At 32.8% G+C, this 19,362-nt stretch overlaps 1 protein-coding gene and 1 non-coding gene across 2 annotated transcripts; both read right to left on the bottom strand.

The window, feature by feature from the left end:
• Positions 1-3,126: 3,126 nt before the first annotated feature.
• Positions 3,127-3,211, bottom strand: LOC143564947 (small nucleolar RNA SNORD36). The gene has a single exon (XR_013140968.1). It is a non-coding gene; the product is annotated as a small nucleolar RNA SNORD36 (small nucleolar RNA).
• Positions 3,212-11,436: 8,225 nt separating this feature from the next.
• On the bottom strand, positions 11,437-17,691 carry LOC143564927 (uncharacterized). The gene is made up of 4 exons (XM_077052063.1): positions 16,559-17,691; positions 16,367-16,417; positions 16,207-16,279; positions 11,437-12,106 (listed from the first exon to the last, which is right to left on the bottom strand). Exons 1-4 carry the CDS (start codon positions 17,329-17,331, stop codon positions 11,939-11,941), a joined length of 1,065 nt encoding a protein of 354 aa, XP_076908178.1. The 5' UTR covers positions 17,332-17,691; the 3' UTR covers positions 11,437-11,938.
• Positions 17,692-19,362: the final 1,671 nt, after the last annotated feature.

Raw genomic sequence — 19,362 nt, 5'->3', positions numbered from 1 at the left:
AGGAGGAGAGAGAACATACTTATGCAGAGCCACGTAAGCCGCTACGTTAGCAATTTTAACAACTAGGCGTGCCACGTCAGCAAATCACTAACGGAGTTAGTCATCCGTTAGTCGCGGCCCATTAATTACAAATACACCAATAGTTGGGACTGTCAGCAGGCAAGTGTAAAGTTTTGACTGTTATTTACCAATAGGGCATAGTTGAGATCATTTAAAACCAATTTTCCTAATATCAAAAGGTATTCACGTTTAAAGCATTGAAACACATTGAAAGTCAAATGCCTTTTCTTTAGGACCTTTACTTAATACTTAGAACAAGTGTAGTGGCAACGTTGCCACACGCGTTTTGGTGAATAACGCGGGGGTACACCGCCCCCCCCCCCTGCGTTTTGGGATATTTTTTTTGGCTGCGTTGTATACAAAACGCGATGAAATGACACACAAATAAAAAAAAAGAGCCGTTGGGGCCATTTTGGAGCCGTTGGGTTTTTTTTAAAAAAAATTATATTAATTATATTTATACTATATAAACAAACCAAACTCATTTTTTTAACATATTCCTTCCACTTCTATACCAATTTATATCTTTTACACAAATATTTATACCATCATGTTTCCGAATAACAACCAAAATATTCTCGGTTTCGGTCAATATGCCCGTCAAGGCAACCCAAATCCACAACCGAACCAATCTACCGCCCTGACGCCAACCGTACCCGTCCTGCATATGTTTGACCCGCAAATGGCCGCGTACTTTTCATATCTACAAAACTCTATGCCAAACGCGGTGCCCGGTTTCCAAAACCCAACGACAAACATTTTTGCCGGTTCGGGTTCCCAACCCGCCCCGGAGACCCAACCCGAGGTCGAGTTCGTGCCGGAGACACAACCCGTCCCGGAGACCGTAGGCGGTTCGAAACAACGCGGACGTCCGAGAAAACACGGAAAGAAGGCCTCCGGCAAACCTCGGGTTAAAAAGACGGTGATAGCGTGGAGTATCGACGAGTGCGTACTATGTACTCGTGCTTGGTGCGCGATATCGGAAGATGCCAAATGCGGTAGGTTTTTAAAATACATATATATATATATATATATTTAAATTTATTATAACAAACATTAAACTTGTAATGTTTTTATTTTCTTTAGCGAACTATCAAAAATTGGGGGTATTTTGGTACAAAATTATAGAGTTGTTTCACAACCTTGGCGGGGACTCACGTTGAGAAAAAGATTCGTTACTGTCGAAATGGGGCGACATAAACACCAAATGCTTGGCTTTCCATACGGTTTTCTCTCGGATGAATCGAAATAGGAGTAGCGGTGTCTCGGACGCGGAAGTCATGGAAAACGCGTTGACTGAGTTTCAACATAAGGTCGGCGGGACCTTCAACTACTTTGGAATTTGGAAAGACCTATTGAGGTTTCACCCAAAATGGGGCATGGTGTTGGATGCCGAAGCCGAAGCCTAAGGTGGTCCGCGTAAAAAAAAGTCTAAAACATCGTCTTCGGTTGATCCAGACATGCCCCGTTCCGACGCTCGAAACTTCAACTTAAGCGATAATGATGTCGTGAATACTACCGAGATGCCTCGGCCGGGGGGTAGAAGAACCAAAGGCAAAGGAAAGGGGAAAGGGGTCGCTTCGTCTTCGGCAACGGGTTCGAATCCCGAATTGGAAAGCCAATTCAAATTAATGAACTCTCGACTCCAAGATTTACATGAACTTGGAACCCAACGACTTCAAGTAAATTTGGACGCCGTCGACCTACTTAGAAGGAATGAAATGGACAAAGACATCGAGGTTTTATCAAACGAGCTATCCGAAGACGACCCGATAGTCCAATCTCTAAAAGCCACTCGACGAGCGAAAATTTTAGGAAAATATAAATAAGTTTTAGTTTTATTAGTATTATTTATGTATTTTTTTAATTTGATGTATTTTTTTTAATTTATTTTTTATTTGGAAGTTTAATGTATTTTTTAATTTTATGTTAATTTATTTAAATGATTTAGTATTTAAAAAAACAAATAAAATTAATAATGACTGGGCGCCACGTGACGCATAATGCCTGATAGCGGAGCTTTATGACTACACATGGTTTTAGGATTTTATTTTATTTAATTTCATAACAAACTTTAACTTAATGGTAAAGTAAATAAATCACGAGAACTTCATTTTATTTTACTTCAGAAACAATATTTCTATGGTAAAATAAAACAGTAAATAGAATTAAAATTTCAAACAGATAAATATCTATAATTAAACTTCAAAGTTGTCATTAAAAATAATAAAAATGTTAACAAAAACATGCATAATTTCTAGAAAAACACATAATTTCTAAAAAATTTGGCCACACCAATTTCTTCTTCCCAACGATTTGGGCTAAAAACTAAGCCACAACTTTCTACTACGCGCAATCTTAAAGGCAAATGTAAAGACTACAAAGTTATCGGGTTCATCAAGATCAGGTAATTCGTCCAGGTTATACGGGTTAACAATTTCCGGGTATTTAAAATATTAATATTTATAAGTCTAACCAATGCTAGACAATAACAAAAATAGGATCAATCAGTTACAGTTAAACATAAAAATAAAAATTGGTTAATTTCAAGTTAATGAAAGTCAAGATAACAGGTCTATATTGCAACTTTGCAAGTAGTTTATATACAACCTACACATAACATTTGCACATGTGTAAGTACTACAAAGTAAAAAAGTACAAAAGTACAAATTAATAAAATGTATTGATAAATGTTTTTAATTTCAAAATCACTTCCAACAAAATAAAAATGAATAATGAAAACTGCAACCAGATTCACTAAAACACTGACAAACTAATAAATATATATGTAAAAAACAATTATTACAAAAACTTTAGAGAAATATATATGTGCCGAGGATTTGGTCTAGTGGAGACACAGGTTCGATTATTTCTTGAATCGATGTGAAAGACATCTGAGTAAAGGGATGAATAAGGACTTTAATCTCATATTCAAACCCGACATGGGAGAGGATTTACGGATTCCATCCGGTTCCCATACATTTGAGGGTACGGTCTTTGGACATGGCCCGTTTGAAAATAGAGAAATATGAACGGATTATGAATAATGATTAATGATGGAATAAAGAAGCATCAATTTTAAAAAGCTCGATTTTGGAGCCTCATGGTTTAAATCAGCCCAAATAATATCAAGTTTTTTCATCATATGCAACCTAATTCCACCAAATATAAACAAAAATATACAAAAAAAAATAATAATTCAATAATTGTTATAATATTAGCCTTAATTATAACAAGATTATTGAAGTGATAAAGAGACAAAAGGATAGGAAAAGTGAGAATGTAATATATTTTGGGATGCCAGTACTCGTTATACATACACTCTATTTATAATGTTAGAATACTATTTAGGAACACTATTTAGAGAGACAAGTGCATATAATTGGTTTGAAAATTTCATCTATTATTTGCAAGTCTTACCGACACTTTTATAATACTCCCCCTTGGATGACACATTTTCAAACTTCGGGGTCTTGAAGTACTGCTCATTAAAAACCTTGCTAAAAGAAAAAACCCAATGGGAAAAAAACTTTAGCTAAGGGAAAAAGAGTGCAGCATATAACTCCCCCTCAAGTTGCAGGTCGTTACATCGTTCGTACATGGCGCATGCCAATATCATGGACATGTTTTCTGAATGTTGTTGTGGGAAGTGCTTTTGTGAAAAGATCAGCTGAGTTGTTGCTGGATTGGACATATCTCATCTCAACCTGATTGTCTTTAATAAGGTCCCGAGTATACTCAAAGTATCTTGGTGGTATATGCTTTGTTCTGTCACTTTTGATATACCCTTCCTTCATTTGCGAGACACAAGCTGCATTATCTTCATAGATAGGAGTTGGAATTCGATCTTTCTCTAGTCCACAAGAAATCAATATGTGTCGTGACATAGATGTTAACCATACGCATTCTCTTGAAGCTTCATGCAATGCAATGACTTCAGCATGATTTGAAGATGTTGCAATGAGTGTTTGTTTCTGAGAACGCCATAAAATCGCAGTTCCTCCATTTTTAAATACGTATCCAGTTTGAGATTTTGCTTTATGGGGATCATATAAATAACCTGCATCTGCATAACCAACTAATCCTTCTTTTGAATCGTTAGAATAAAATAAACCTAAATCAGCAGTTCCTTTTAGATAGCGAAAAATATGTTTAATGCCATTCCAATGTCTTTTAGTAGGGGATGAACTGAATCTTGCCAATAAATTAACTGCAAAAGAAATGTCAGGTCTTGTACTGTTAGCAAGATACATAAGTGCTCCAATTGCACTGAGGTATGGTACTTTAGGACCAAGAATCTCTTCATTATCTTCGCAAGGACGAAATGGATCATTGGCAACATTGAGTGATCTAACAACCATCGGTGTGCTTAAAGGATTTGCTTTGTCCATATTGAAACGCTTTAAGAGTTTCTCAGTATAAGTTAACTGATGCACAAGTATCCCATTATGCATATGCTCAATTTGTAAACCAAGACAATATTTGGTTTTTCCAAGGTCTTTCATTTCAAATTCTTTCTTTAAAAGAGCAATTGCTTCATTAATTTCTTTTTGTGTCCCAATTAAATTGAGATCATCAACATACACGGCTATGATCACATATCCTGATGTTGTCTTCTTGATGAAGACACATGGACAAATAAGATTATTTGTGTATCCTTTGCTTATCAAATAATCACTCAAGCGATTGTACCACATCCTTCCAGATTGTTTCAGTCCATACAAGGATCTTTGTAACTTTATGGAATACATTTCCTTAGGCTTTGAGCTTATTGCTTCGGGGAGTTTAAATCCATCGGGAATTTTCATATAGATGTCACTGTCTAGTGATCCATACAAGTAAGCTGGGACAACATCCATAAGACGCATCTCTAAATTTTTAGAGACTGCTAAGCTGATTAAATATCTAAACGTAATAGCATCCATAACAGGAGGATACGTTTCTTCATAGTCAATGCCTGGCCTCTGAGAAAAACCTTGAGCTACAAGTCTTTCTTTATATCTTGTAACTTCATTTTTCTCATTTCGTTTTCTCACAAAAAACCCATTTATATCCTACAGGTTTCATTGACTTTGGTGTAATGACAATAGGTCCAAAAACCTTTCGATTATTTAGGGAATTTAATTCAGCTTGCATGTCATCTTTCCATTTGTTCCAATCTTGTCGATTTTTACAATCATCTACAGATTTTGGTTCAGGGTCATCATTTTCTTCCAAGATATCACTTGCCACAGAATAAGAAAATATATCATCAATATTTTCCATTTCATCTCGATCCCACATTATATGTGATTGACCATAGTTGATTGACAATTCTTTATTGGAATCGTTTATTCTTTCCTGATGGAAGGTTTCCTTAGGGTCATTATCCTTTTCAGAGCCCTTTCTTTTTCGAGGATTTTTATCCTTTGAACCGATTGGCCTTTCACGTTTTAAACGTTTTTGGGATTCATGAGGTGCATTATTATGGTTTTGCTTGCTTGGAATCTCAACTCGAGCTGGAGCATTAGCAGCTGGTATATGAGATTTAGTGACCCTGTTTATATCAGTAAATGCATCAGGTAACTGATTGGCAATTTCTTGTAGATGTATTATTTTTTGAACCTCTGTCTCACTTTGTTTTGATCTTGGGTCTAGGTGTAACAATGATGGCACAAACCATGATATATCTCTTTCTTGCTTTTTCATTTCTCCCCCTAATGCCGGGAACATTGTCTCGTTAAAATGACAATCAGCAAAACGTGCTGTAAATACATCACCTGTTAAAGGTTCAAGGTATCTTATGATGGAAGGCGTTTCATATCCAACATATATTCCCAACCTTCTTTGGGGGCCCATTTTTGTGCGTTGTGGTGGTGCAATAGGAACATACACATCACAACCAAAAATTCTAAGGTGAGAGATATTTGGCTCATTTCCGGAAACAAGTTGTGTGGGAGAGTATTTATGATTTGCACTTGGTCTCACACGAATTAATGACCCAACATGCATAATTGCATGACCCCAAATCGAAACAGGGAGTTTTGTCCTCATTATGAATGGTCTAGCTATTAGCTGCAGTCGTTTGATCAACGACTCGGCTAAGCCATTTTGTGTGTGTACATGAGCAACAGGGTGTTCTACAGCAATCCCCATAGACATGCAATAATCATCAAAAGCATGTGATGTAAATTCTCCCGCATTATCAAGCCTTACTCTCTTAATTGTATAATCGGGAAAATGTGCACGTAATTTGATAATTTGAGCAAGAAATTTTGCAAAAGCAACATTACGAGTCGATAATAAAGAGATATTAGACCATCTGCTTGATGCGTCTATTAAAACCATGAAGTATCTAAATGGTCCGCATGGTGGATGAATTGGTCCACATATGTTACCTTGAATTCTTTCAAGAAACATTGGTGTTTCTTTATCGACTTTTAATGGCAAAGGCCTTGTAATTAATTTGCCAAGAGAACAAGATGTATATTTAGACATTTTATCTATTTTGTGGATCTTTTGATCTTTCACTGGATGACCATGTGTATTTTCAATTATCCTTTTCATCATTGTGGATCCTGGATGGCCTAATCTATCATGCCATAAGTTTATGATACCAGAATCCCAACAATTTTCTTTGACTGCCATATGTGCTTGAGGCACATTTATATATGTATAATGTAAACCAGAATGGAGGATTGGCAGTTTTTCCAATATCATATCTTTGCTTATGATATGCAAATATTTTTTATTACTAACAGTCCTTGACTGAGTATCATATCCATTATGATATATGTTTTTGAAACTCAACAAATTTCTTGTTGATTTTGGGGAAAATAGAACATTTCTATTTTGAGCTCTGTACCATTTGGTAATGCTAAATTAGCTTTTCCCACTCCTTGTATCAAGTTTGTAGGACCTGATATTGTATTGATGATCTCTTTTGTCGGTTTCAGTTTATGAAAATATTTTTTAGATCTAAGTATAGTATGCTTGGCTCCACTATCCGCTATACATATATCTTCTTCATTTGTTTGATCTTGTACTCCAATGATTTTCATTTTAAATCTTGAAAGTATTAAGAAAAATAATACGTGTATAACAAAGACATTATGATATTTTAATAATAACTTTATTTAATTGAAAAACAAACAGTACATGAAGGAAACTACATAACTAAAGATAAAAAAGAAACACACTTAATTATTGCATATAATTATTGTCGCCAAGCAACATTTGTTTCAGAGATCCACACCAAAGTCTTCAATGCTCAGATCAGCATTGAGATCATCAAAATTATCAACATGGTTCACTTCTTTCTCTTTTCCTTTAAGAGAGGCTTGGTACAGTTCACACAGATGTGGAGCTGTGCGACAAGCCTTTGCCCAGTGGTTTGTACTTCCACATCTAAAACAGGGTGTGCCATTGTTCTCGGACCTACCAGCTTCATTCCATTTATTGTGATGGTTGGAATTGGTAATTGTGGGACATGATAATTATTGGCTCTCTGGTTACGGCCACGGCCACGACCACGACTGTAAGAATTAGTGTTCCATTTGAATGAATGCTTACGATCATTAAAATGCCTTTTGTCAAAATGACCACGGCCACGTCCATGGCCTCGTCCACGACCTTGTTCTCATTTATTACCAGAATTTTTATGTGAATTTTTTTTAGCAATATTTGCTTCTGGTATTGCTAATGATCCCGTGGGACGAGATTGATGATTTTTCATCAATAATTCATTATTCTTTTCTGCTACAAGGAGAAATGCATTTAGTTCAGAGTATCTCCTAAAATTCTGCAATCGATAATGCGTTTGCAAGGTCATATTTGATGCATGAAATGTGGAGAAAGTTTTCTCCAACATATGTCCCTCGGTAACAGTTTGCCCACAAAATCGGAGGGTTGAGCATATTCTAAACAAGGGAGAGGTGTACTCAATTACTTTTTTAAAATCTTGGAACCTGAGATTGTTTCATTCATCTCTAGCAGTGGGAAGTAGAACTTCCCTTTGATAGTCAAATCTGCTTTTTAAATCCTCCCACAAAATGCATGGATCCTCACAATTTGAATACTCAAATTGTAACATCTCATCAATGTGTTTGTGGAGGAAGACATCGGCTTTTTCCTTGTCTTGATCCCCGCAATTATTTCCCACTGTTATCGTATCCAAAACACCCATTTATTTGAGATGTCGTTTGACATGTGCCGTCCATGACATATAATTATCTCCGGTGATATTGAGAGCCGGAAATTCAAGTTTTGCGATATTTGTCATTTTATTACTAAACACAAATAAGATAAATATTAGGATTACATACTTATTAAAATTGAAAGAAAATACAAAGGTAAAGCTATAAATAGATAAAGAACAAAGAAAAGATTAAACTCTCTAGGTGAAAGATTACAAATTAAGAACAATAAGATTATCAGCATTATGATAGTTAACATTAGAACTGGATGAATCATCTTGAAAGCTTTATCTTGGATAAACTTAAGAAGAAGAATGTTTGTTGTAAATGAAATGGAGTTGATAACTGGTTATTCATAGCGAAAATTTATAACCATTTTACAACGGTTATATTACCGTTTTATAACGGTAACATTATCGTTTGTATGTGTGTGTGTGTATATAATATTAATTATTTTAAAGTAAGATAATAAATAAAATATTAAATAAAGTTTAAAATATAATTAGTATGTATAATAATAATAAGAATAGACTTGTTAGTGTACATAAATCTAACTTCTAAATGATATATTAGTTGCATATATAAATAAAAGTTAGAATAGTTATCAAATTTTAATAACAATGTTTATACACATTACTGCTGTTACTTAGATGTATATGTATATAGAGGTAGGTTAAAATAAAAAGGCATTTTTTTCTAAAAAGTATAAGAAGGAATTTGAGACGTTGGATTTAATAAAACACATAGGGGTATGATCGTCAGTAATCAACTATTTAATTATGGAATAAATATATTTATTAACTGACTTCCCTTACTTTTTGATGATCTTTTCAATCTATTATATGGTTTTTTTTTGCCTTCAAACCGTAAATCAAAATCAATATTATGCATTAAATATCATATTAGTCATCAATAATTTCTAGCATATTCACATTCCAGAAAAAACATTATGCTTCTCTTCAAAGCCAAAACTTATCATTAAACAAAAGTACCTACGTTCTTTTAATTCACCATAATACTTCAAATACTTAAAAAATGAACTTCAAAACCCAATACAACATCTCAAAAAACACACCAAGTTTAGTGTGTTTCTGTAACAAAAGAGACTACTTTTATTGTGTGTTTTTGTTTCAAATCTAACAACATACCAAGTTAAGTGTGTTTATGCAGCAATTGAAAACACACCAAGTTTAGAGTGTTTCTGTAACAATCGAAAACACAAGAAGTTTAGTGTGCTTCTATAACAAAGGAGACAACTTTTATCATGTGTTTTTGTTTCAAAGCTAACATCACATCAAGTTTGGTGTGTTTCTGTAACAAAGGAGACAACTTTTATTCTGTGTATCTCCATTATCTTCAATTATAAACTGGTCACACAAACGAGGTTGAAAGAATACTAGGATAAAACTCAACACATTGATTTTGCAAAAAAAAAAACAAAACAAAACAAAAACTACAATTAAGAAAACCATCAAGAATCATCTTTTGTGTTTTGAAGATTAATTAAAACTAATGAAAAGGTAGTAATTCACGAGATTGGAGAGATGATATAATGATTGAAACAAAACAGCAATTGCTATAAATAGACAGTTGAATTATAAATTGATTGATGTTTCCATATATAGTATTACACATGAGACAATTATGCCCCTAGAGTGTTATAAAACAAGTAACAAAATAAAACACACATAAGAAAAACACATCAACTAGCCACAACCATTAGATCCTCATATCCAACATTTCAGATTTCTTCCTACACTTCCTAGACATGCCTTATTTTTTACAATAACCCCACCCTATGCATATATATATTTCTAATGTACATAATTAAAGAAGTGTTTATGATACTTATGTGGATACCTTTGTGTCTATTAACTTTCTTGATTAGAATATAAGCGGCTCTTGCTGATAACGTGTTATAATATTAGCCTTAATTACAAGAAGATTATTGAAGTGATAAAAAGACAAAAGGATAGGAAAAATGAGAATGTAATATATTTTGGGATGCCAGTACTCGTTATACATACACTCTATTTATAATGTTAGAATATTATTTAGGAACACTATTTAGGAAGACAAGTGCATATAATTAGTTTGAAAATTTCATCCATTATTTGCAAGTGTCTTACCAACACTTTTATAACAATAATATAATTATTATTGTTACCTGAAAACTATGGACTTGACCAATACATTTGCATTATATATAGTGAAAGCAATGAAAACAAGGGCCGCCATATAAAACCCTAGAGTGGTTACACACAGTCTTACACTGATTTGAAAGCCCATTTTTATTTTACTAAAAAGCCATGGGCTGATTGATTTGTAAAAGGGCTTGGATTTTATATGGGCCTGACATAATTTGTTGTTTTTATGTAGTTGTGGGCTTTTATTTAATATCAAGAGGATTTTAAACGGGTTTTCTTCATCATGTTGTTTGTGGAGGCGCAAAAACCGGGCAGGGTCGGGTCAGGTTAGTTTCGGGTTTTTGATTGGGTTTTGACCGGTTTGGCCGGTTTTTTATCGGTTTTTTTGTAGTTTGGGTCCGGGTTTTGACCAAGTCGATGTGAAACCGGGTGCAACCGTTTCGGGTTCAGGTAGAGTTTCTATGAAGAAATGGAACCCGGTCTGTGCCCATTGGTACGGGTGTTCCGGGTCAGGTCCAAAAGCGGGTTTTTGTGCATCTCTAGGTTATTTTGTTGAAGGGGCAGTTTCATATCTCCCCTGTTTGTAGTTGCAAATTATATTTTTTTCACAAATAATGTTTGAAGAACATTGTATATTTTACATTAAAAACTCGTTCTTTGGGGATATTTCTCCATATGTTGTATATATATAACCAAGAATTGTGACACACATTAGCATTTATGTAAATGATTGTATTTCTAGAAAGTTATATGAATTAAAAGTGTTCTTAATGTCCAACATAATTATATTAGTCACTAAAACATGATTTGTTGGATTACGATATGCTGAAACCTGAATATAATCCATACACCTAGTGATATTGATCCTTTAGGGTCACACAACGATGATTAAACCGTTCAAACGAGTTTAAACGTCTAAATGAATCACAAAGGGAGATATAGTATTTGGAATAATAAATGATAATTATGTCACCATAATAGTTATTATTCAGCGGTTAAACACTAAAATAAATCATATTATAAATAAATCATAAACGGGTTAGGATGGTTTATCCTATTTAGATTGATTTTAATCGTGCCATAAACACGTTGATCTATTTATGACACGAACCTGCTTAAATCAAACCCAAACCAATTTAACTTCTTATCATGTAACACTAACAATAATCTACATGTAATATGAAACACAAAAACCAGTAGTAAAAATAATCTACATGTTGGGAATAAAGATTGTTGTAACCTTACTCTGAAGTTAAATTACATTGCTTTTGCACGAACAAATTGATTAGTTTGGATCTCCATATCAATGTTACAACTAAAGAACCAAAAAATTATTCCAAACCCACATGATAAGAGAGAAACAACTATATGCTCTCGAAAGCCACTTGTCCGGCTTTAACTTTGTTTTACGTGATCTCATTGGTCAGCAAGATAACGAGCCCTTAAGATCACCAAAAGGAAAAACAAAACAAAAGGGAATAAATCTTCCCATAACTTATAACATCAAGACATGTGGGTGTAGAAACAATTATAAAAAATAAGAGGACCGTGATGATTTTATGCGATTCTACCGTAGTTTAACACCATCAAATGATTCATAGTAGCTGAAGTTCGAGGAGCAACACTAAACCCGACATCATTTCTTGGGTTGTTCCATATAGTATCTCTTACATGTTGTAGCGTCAATAACAACAATAGTTGATGTCCTTTGCATGTTATCTCTACCTGTTTTTCATTTTAAATCATTAACAAAATGAATATCATTAACTAATATATTATTGATCTTAATATAAATGAATATATAAATTATAAAAGATCAAGTGTTTTGTTTTTCATATATTATATGCATGTTGTAAGAATTGAAATGTAATCATTAGGAATAGTATATAAATGGACGATTTAATCCCACGATAAATTCCTATATACATATAAGCATGAAGTTAAAGAGAATGCACGATTGGAAAAAACAATGCCACTTTAATCATGCCTTATATTTAGCCCCACCACAACCTTTGCTCCCAAGCCAAACCCATGATCATTCATACATGTATCTATATTTTGTATGTATCTATATATTGTATGTAAAATGAATATATCAGTATTCGAATTTGGGATAAAACAAGAATCTTTTCGTTTCCTAAGAAACATATAGACTGGTATAAATCGTTAGATGGGGACAGTCTGCTATAAAAAAGACATGGAGAAACTATATCGTAAATAATTTACAAGGTGGGATTATTATTAATAGTTTTCACAGAAACACAAATATATACAAGGTGGTATCCTACAAATAATATCAACCTACTAAATGTACAACTAACTAAAGTAATTATTATTAATCTATAGTTTTAAATTAGAATAAATGAATAATTACATTAAAAAAATAAAATAGGATAATAATAACTACTCTAAATTTCTATGTGCTTTGCTCGTTAAATTTACTTGTATTTGATCCTAACACTATGAATATAAATATAAATGCATATGATTGCATATAAAAGTAGCACAATTGCTTGACTAGTTATCTTCAACCATCAATATGTCTATGACTATATGTATATGTATATGAATAATATTAATAATTTTCTTTTCAAAGAGTGACATGATTGATTTCCTCTAGATTTTCATCATATCCATGCATTGCTTTCGTTCAAAGAAAAACTATATCTTTTTGAATTTCTTTTGTCCTGTTTGAAAATGTGATTTGAAATGAACTACTCCATATATGTCTTTTCTTCATGTAAGTGGAGCACTTACATACAAGGTATTATGATAGAACCAAACTCCCTTTAAGCAAAAAGAGTTGTGGACCCTAATAAGAGAGAGCCATGATGCTACCTCCATACCTATAATATACACATAATCTTTATTTCTTTTGTGAATTGAGTTGAGGCATGCGAAAGCATGACAAAACCATCATGCATGCTAAAATGCCATATATGATAATGGATTTTCAAAACCCATGTTCTATTTCACGTCAATCTTATAGCAATAAATACATACATACATACACACACATACACATGCACTCTTATATTAGGATTAGGTCATACTATTGCTATACCACCCACATCTGATTTCATACCTTTAAACGACAGTTCACAATACACTCTAACGACCTTTTCAAAGCAGGCTGTATCCGAAAAATATCCAGACAACCGTTGTAACAGTAAGGGGTCAAATTTATTTGTCAAGCAATCATTTAACAAATTCCCCTAATGGCGTCAAATTTTGTAAATTATCAGTCAAAACAACTGGTGGACAAATTTCCTGACGACTGTATGAGATAGTGTAAGATGAAATGTCAGACGATGTGTGTATAACATGCCCCATTAGGATCACATACGATCTCTATCAAAATCCACCTATACACTCACAATAGGATTATATACAACCCTTATAAATTTCATATATCAGCATCATACTAGTTTAAGAACGAACGTGCCCTACAACATTTATATTACGTATTACATTTCCGCAGATGTAAACATTGCATACATTTTCAAGATATGCACACATATGAAGATTGAAATGACGATATGTCATATGTAATATTGTAAGTTAAGGTAGCTAGTAATTAAGGAAGCAAATGATTGTATATTGAGTTTTAGGATATATGTGACATGGGATATATGATTCCTTCACGTAAAAGCAAACTAAATAGCTAAAGTAGCTGGCATCATCAATGATTCGCTGGATCAAATCCTTACATATATGCACATAAGGTTGACCTATTAATAATATTGTTAATTAATTCAGTATTTCTAAAAAATATAATGTATATACGACCCACTAACACCCTTTGGTGGTATACGTAGAGATCTTATTTTATTTTTTTATTCCAAATGATATATGGTAGTTAGTTGACTATTGGAGTTGGTCTTCCGGTCCAATGACATGCGTTGATGGTTAAGGCTTCGGATCTTAACTCAACAAGTTTCTTAAAATGGGGGGTTTTCTCCTTGATGGTATTTTATGGTGAGACAGTCTTGGGCCTTAAAATCCGAGTTAACGATTGACATCTAGATCTTAGAAAGACTCACTCAGACATTGATGATGATTTCATATGGTATTAAAAAAGCAAAAGCTAGTTGACTTGTGATATGTGTATACATTAATTACGTTGACCATCTATGGTAGTTCTTGGCATGTTGTCAGCTACTTTAACTAAAAAAAATCTGATTAATGTCGCATGCACAAAAAGATATGTAACCTACCTTAAAAGACCGCATTAATTAGTGATTTGCATGTTTGTTATTTGTACTATTTCAAAAAGGACTTTAATATACATGTTATTCATGCCGTTCAAAAAAAGAAAGAAAAAATAAAAGAATGTAAGCATACTTAATTGCCTACTTGGAACAAAATGGTAAAACAGCAATATATTTCAAATAAGTTAACCTTAAATCAAGTGTTAGTTTTCTTGCATGCTTTCTTAAACTAAAAGTGGCGATATCAATAACGTTACAATCTTAGTGTATACCACGTATACTTGGCGACTTGTTGATATCGTTGTTGCTTGAAAACTTGCTAAAAGTGTTTTAGGCCGTAGTCATAAGTCAAGAAATAATATATTTCTAACTTTACTCAAAAATCATCATGAAATGGTAAAATGAACATGCAGTATAAACATGCATGTTTGGGTCTTTTCTACAATAATCATATATTATATTTCATAGTGAAACAAAGTGTCAAGTTTTCACATAACTCATAACAATTTAGCATACCCATATACCTCAACAACACATACCTTTAAACAAGTATGTTTGGGTCTTTTCTATAATTCCACATACCTAAAAGGTAGAGGGTCTAGAAGTGTAACATGTAGGCAAACCGTACCTATCTCAAAGTATAAAAATGTTGATTCCAGACAACCCGCTTTAATCTACTCCTCAATTTATGTATAATGTTTAACGAAAGTTGCTCTCTTCACACACATTCTAATAAAATCTTGTCACCAAACTTTCATAAATTAGCAAGAGAATTAGTCTATGATCATCAAAGAAGACAATATGATCTATAATACACGTGTATATTTATGTGTGTATCATATATTACATTGATGTGTATGGTAACTAAGACATGAAGCAAGCAAACGCTAGATGTTCTTTTGTGTTTACTTTGGGATCGAGGATATGATAATGGTGGGGTGGCAAGCAGTTTTCTATTCAACATCTGTCCTTCATTTGGGACCTACAATGATTTTCTTCTTCAAGCTTTTGTTTCCATGTTTAACGTGGGTGTCATATCCCTGCCCTAATTGACACGACCAACACTAGTTAACCATTACCATAATTCCAAAATTACCTACAAATATACACCCCACCTAATTCAATATATCACTAAACTATGAACTAGAGATATACCCCTCAATCTATTCTAGTTTGCTCCAATGTTTCTTTCATGTTACTCTCACCAACCATATTCTTACATTTGTTTTATGAGGTTTTCTCCTTTAAGATTACTCCTAAAACACAAATACATACCTCTATACACATATATATAAAAACAACATCCGAATATACTCGTTATATCGGTTTCCTCTTGATGTAGCTTATATACATATATGTATACCATCAAATGTGAACACTGCTACAAAAACAGGTATTTGCTACGGCCAAATCCGTGTCAAATCTATTGAAAACACCCACGGTTTATAAATAACGTATAAGGATAAGAAAAGGGAGAAAGAAGCTATCAACTTATGTAATTAACATCATTAGCTAAACTATTAAGATGCCATTGTACCTAGAAGGGTTTTAGACTTTTAATTAGTTTTAACTATATTACATGAAAATATAAGTGTTATATAAACAAAAACATACCTCAGATTCGCTTCCAAGATCAAGCTTATTGACCAGATACTTGATTAACAATCCTATAGTCATTCTTCCATCCCTGAGTTGATAAAATTATACAAATCCTGAATTAATAATGTTATAAGGAACATAAATATATATAGTAATAAATGTTTAATAGTGTTACTTGATTCTCATGTAACTCTTTGGTATTTGAGGCAAAAATGGTTCCTTCAATCTGCATTAGATAACAAGTAAACAACTATAATTCATGCAATGAGTTTATGAGGTATATATAATTATATATACCATATAGTATTCAAATTAAGCAAAAGGAATATATATATATATAAAATAATTAGGGTTTTGGGAGAGTTACTGGTTTTGAGATGCCTGAAGAACAAACCATACGCCGGAATGAGGCCGTCGTGGCGGGTTGACCACTCGTGCTACATTTAATCGGCGGTGGACATTAATCGAACGTCCGTGTTGATCCGATGAACCCGAAAACGAAGAAGATGAAGAAACCGGTGGGTAATTAAGAGGTCTAATTAAATGCATATAGTTATAATTAGTTTCATATTGCTCGTGTTGTTGCTGTTGCTGTTGTTGTTGCTGTTGTAAAGTCATAAACGGCACGAAATTCATTGCAGCCGCCGTCTGAGACGGCTGCAAAAGAAAAGAACTACGACCCTGAAATTCAGGAGCTTGAAAAATGAGCTGAGGTGGCGGTTGTGGAGCCTGTCGTATCTGTCGTGACGACGAGCTCGCACTGCCGCCACCTGTCAGCAAATCAAGGGTAACTGGGGGAAACTTTTCCATTTCCCCCGTCAGTTCCATCTGGCTGCGGTTGCTGGTGATGGAACTGGAACTCACGTGTCCACCACCTAAACTCAACTGCAGCCAGTGCCCATGATCGCCATCCACGTCAACATTCATATTAATATCCTTTGAGCTTGATCCTGCTTCCTCTTCATTATTGGTACTAGTTTCGGTTCTTGATTCATCCTCAGCCATTAGATCTGAAACTGAAACTAACCCTTTTCTTAAACTAATAAAACAGTCATATCCACCTTGAGAAAACCCTCCATTAATATTATTATTATCATCAACACACTTTGAAGAAGATAGATGAGTAGGAAACATGGTCATGTTGCAAATCTTTGAAACTGATCACCACTAGTGTAGAATAATATTATTAATCTATGAAAGAAATCCATACATATGTAAAAGGTGAAAGAAATCTTTAACTAGGGTTTGAGGGTATGAAGAAGTTAATATTAATATAGAGAGAGAAAGAGTATTATTAATGAGAAGAGTTGAAGAAGATCTGGATGTGGTGAGATTTGGAGAAGATATAGGTTCTCCTTATACTAGAGTACTAGGAGATGAGAGGAAGATGGACCAAGAAAAAAATAGATGATTATATTCTTGAAAATGATCAAACGGATGGGTGGTCTGGCCGGTGTGTATATATTATATTATTATTATGTATTATATATTATTTTTTATTCTTGAGTCAGTATTAATATTTATTGATTGGTGTATGTGATGTAAATATTCTTTACATTGTAATTTCAGGAAATTAATGGTACAAGTACACATCTAACTGTATTATTAAAGTAATAGGCTTTAAGTCCATATTTTTTTTCCTGTTGGTTGAATCTCATACTTTTCATGTATATCAATGCTTTCTTTAATTTTTAACTTAATAAAATAAATTAATAATATATTAAAATAAGATTCATCAATGCTATTAAAGTATTATCTTTCCTCTTTCATTTAATGTTTAATTTTACATTTTGAATATTTTAATTAATGTAATATTTTAAAATCGTAGCTATAGTTTCGAAAACCAAATATTCAATTTTATTATTTTTGGTTGATTTCATTCACCACCTTTGTTAATTTTTAGATAATATATAATATATAATTTAGATAATTATTTGATATCTCAGCAATAGAAGAGATTACGGATAATATATATATATATATATATATAGAGAGAGAGAGAGAGAGAGAGAGAGATTACCGATTTAAAATATTAAAATTTTGTTAAAATATTATATTTATTTAAATTTATCAAGTTCATAAAGTTGTAAACGTTTGTACCATTCATGTTAAATTTAGGAAATAATGACCCATTTGATTAAGGAAATGGTTTAATTACGAAATTTATAAATTTGAATTAATTATTATCTATTATTTGAATGTAATTAATTTGTAAATTTAAATTAATTATTGTATAAATTATGGTGTAAATTTGAATTAACTAACAATCATTAAGTTTTACTATAATTACGGATGTTAACCCATTGACCCACTGACTTAATTACGGTCATTAAGTTTTAACAATTATAATACAAATCCATTGACTTATTATTGTTTAACAATAACAATTGAGTTACAAATCCATTATTGACCCATTGACTTATTATTGTAAACATTGACTTATAATTACGATTTACTAATTAACAATTGAGTTACATATATATAACAAAATTAGTAACTTTTTATTTTCACACCTTATATAAATTACATTACATAATATACGGTGTTATCAGTGTTTTAAAAACCGGTTCAAACCGGCCGGTTGAACCGGTTAAACCGGATTTCGCACAGCAGATCGGTATTTTAAGTCCGGTTTTTTTGGCCGGTTTGCTAGAACATCGTACCGGCAGTTTTTGTCTAAAATACCGGTTTTTACCGGCAAATCGATTTTATGTCCGAGAAATTTTTGATATCAGCGGCTCATATTTTTTCAAAATTATGTTTAACCCAACAATTAATATTTAAACGTGTATACTTTAAAACTATTTTTTTAAATTGAGTGATTTTGCATTATTTTTTTTAATATGGATTAACTTTTTTATTATTTTTTGTTATGGAATCATTTACTTTTGGGTTATTTTTAAATTGAAGTTACATTTATAGAAAATTATAAGGTAAACTATTCAACCGGTTAGACCTTCCGGTATAACCCGGTTCAACCGGTTGTACCATTTTTAGCCTAATCCGGTACAAGTAAAATACCGGTTTTTAAAACATTGGGTGTTATAGTTGATGATTAATTATATTATTGTAAATAATAATATAATTAGTAACTTATATTTTTACATTATGTAACATTTGATTTTAGAAAATTAGGCATTTTAGAAAATTCAAAATTTTGGAAATATATTA

Source organism: Bidens hawaiensis, unplaced genomic scaffold (genome assembly GCF_021521415.1).
Source record: "Bidens hawaiensis isolate Kalapana, Puna unplaced genomic scaffold, B.hawaiensis_p1.1 tig00022178_1, whole genome shotgun sequence".
Lineage (NCBI taxonomy): Eukaryota > Viridiplantae > Streptophyta > Magnoliopsida > Asterales > Asteraceae > Bidens > Bidens hawaiensis.
This window is presented reverse-complemented; position numbering and strand designations above follow the sequence as displayed.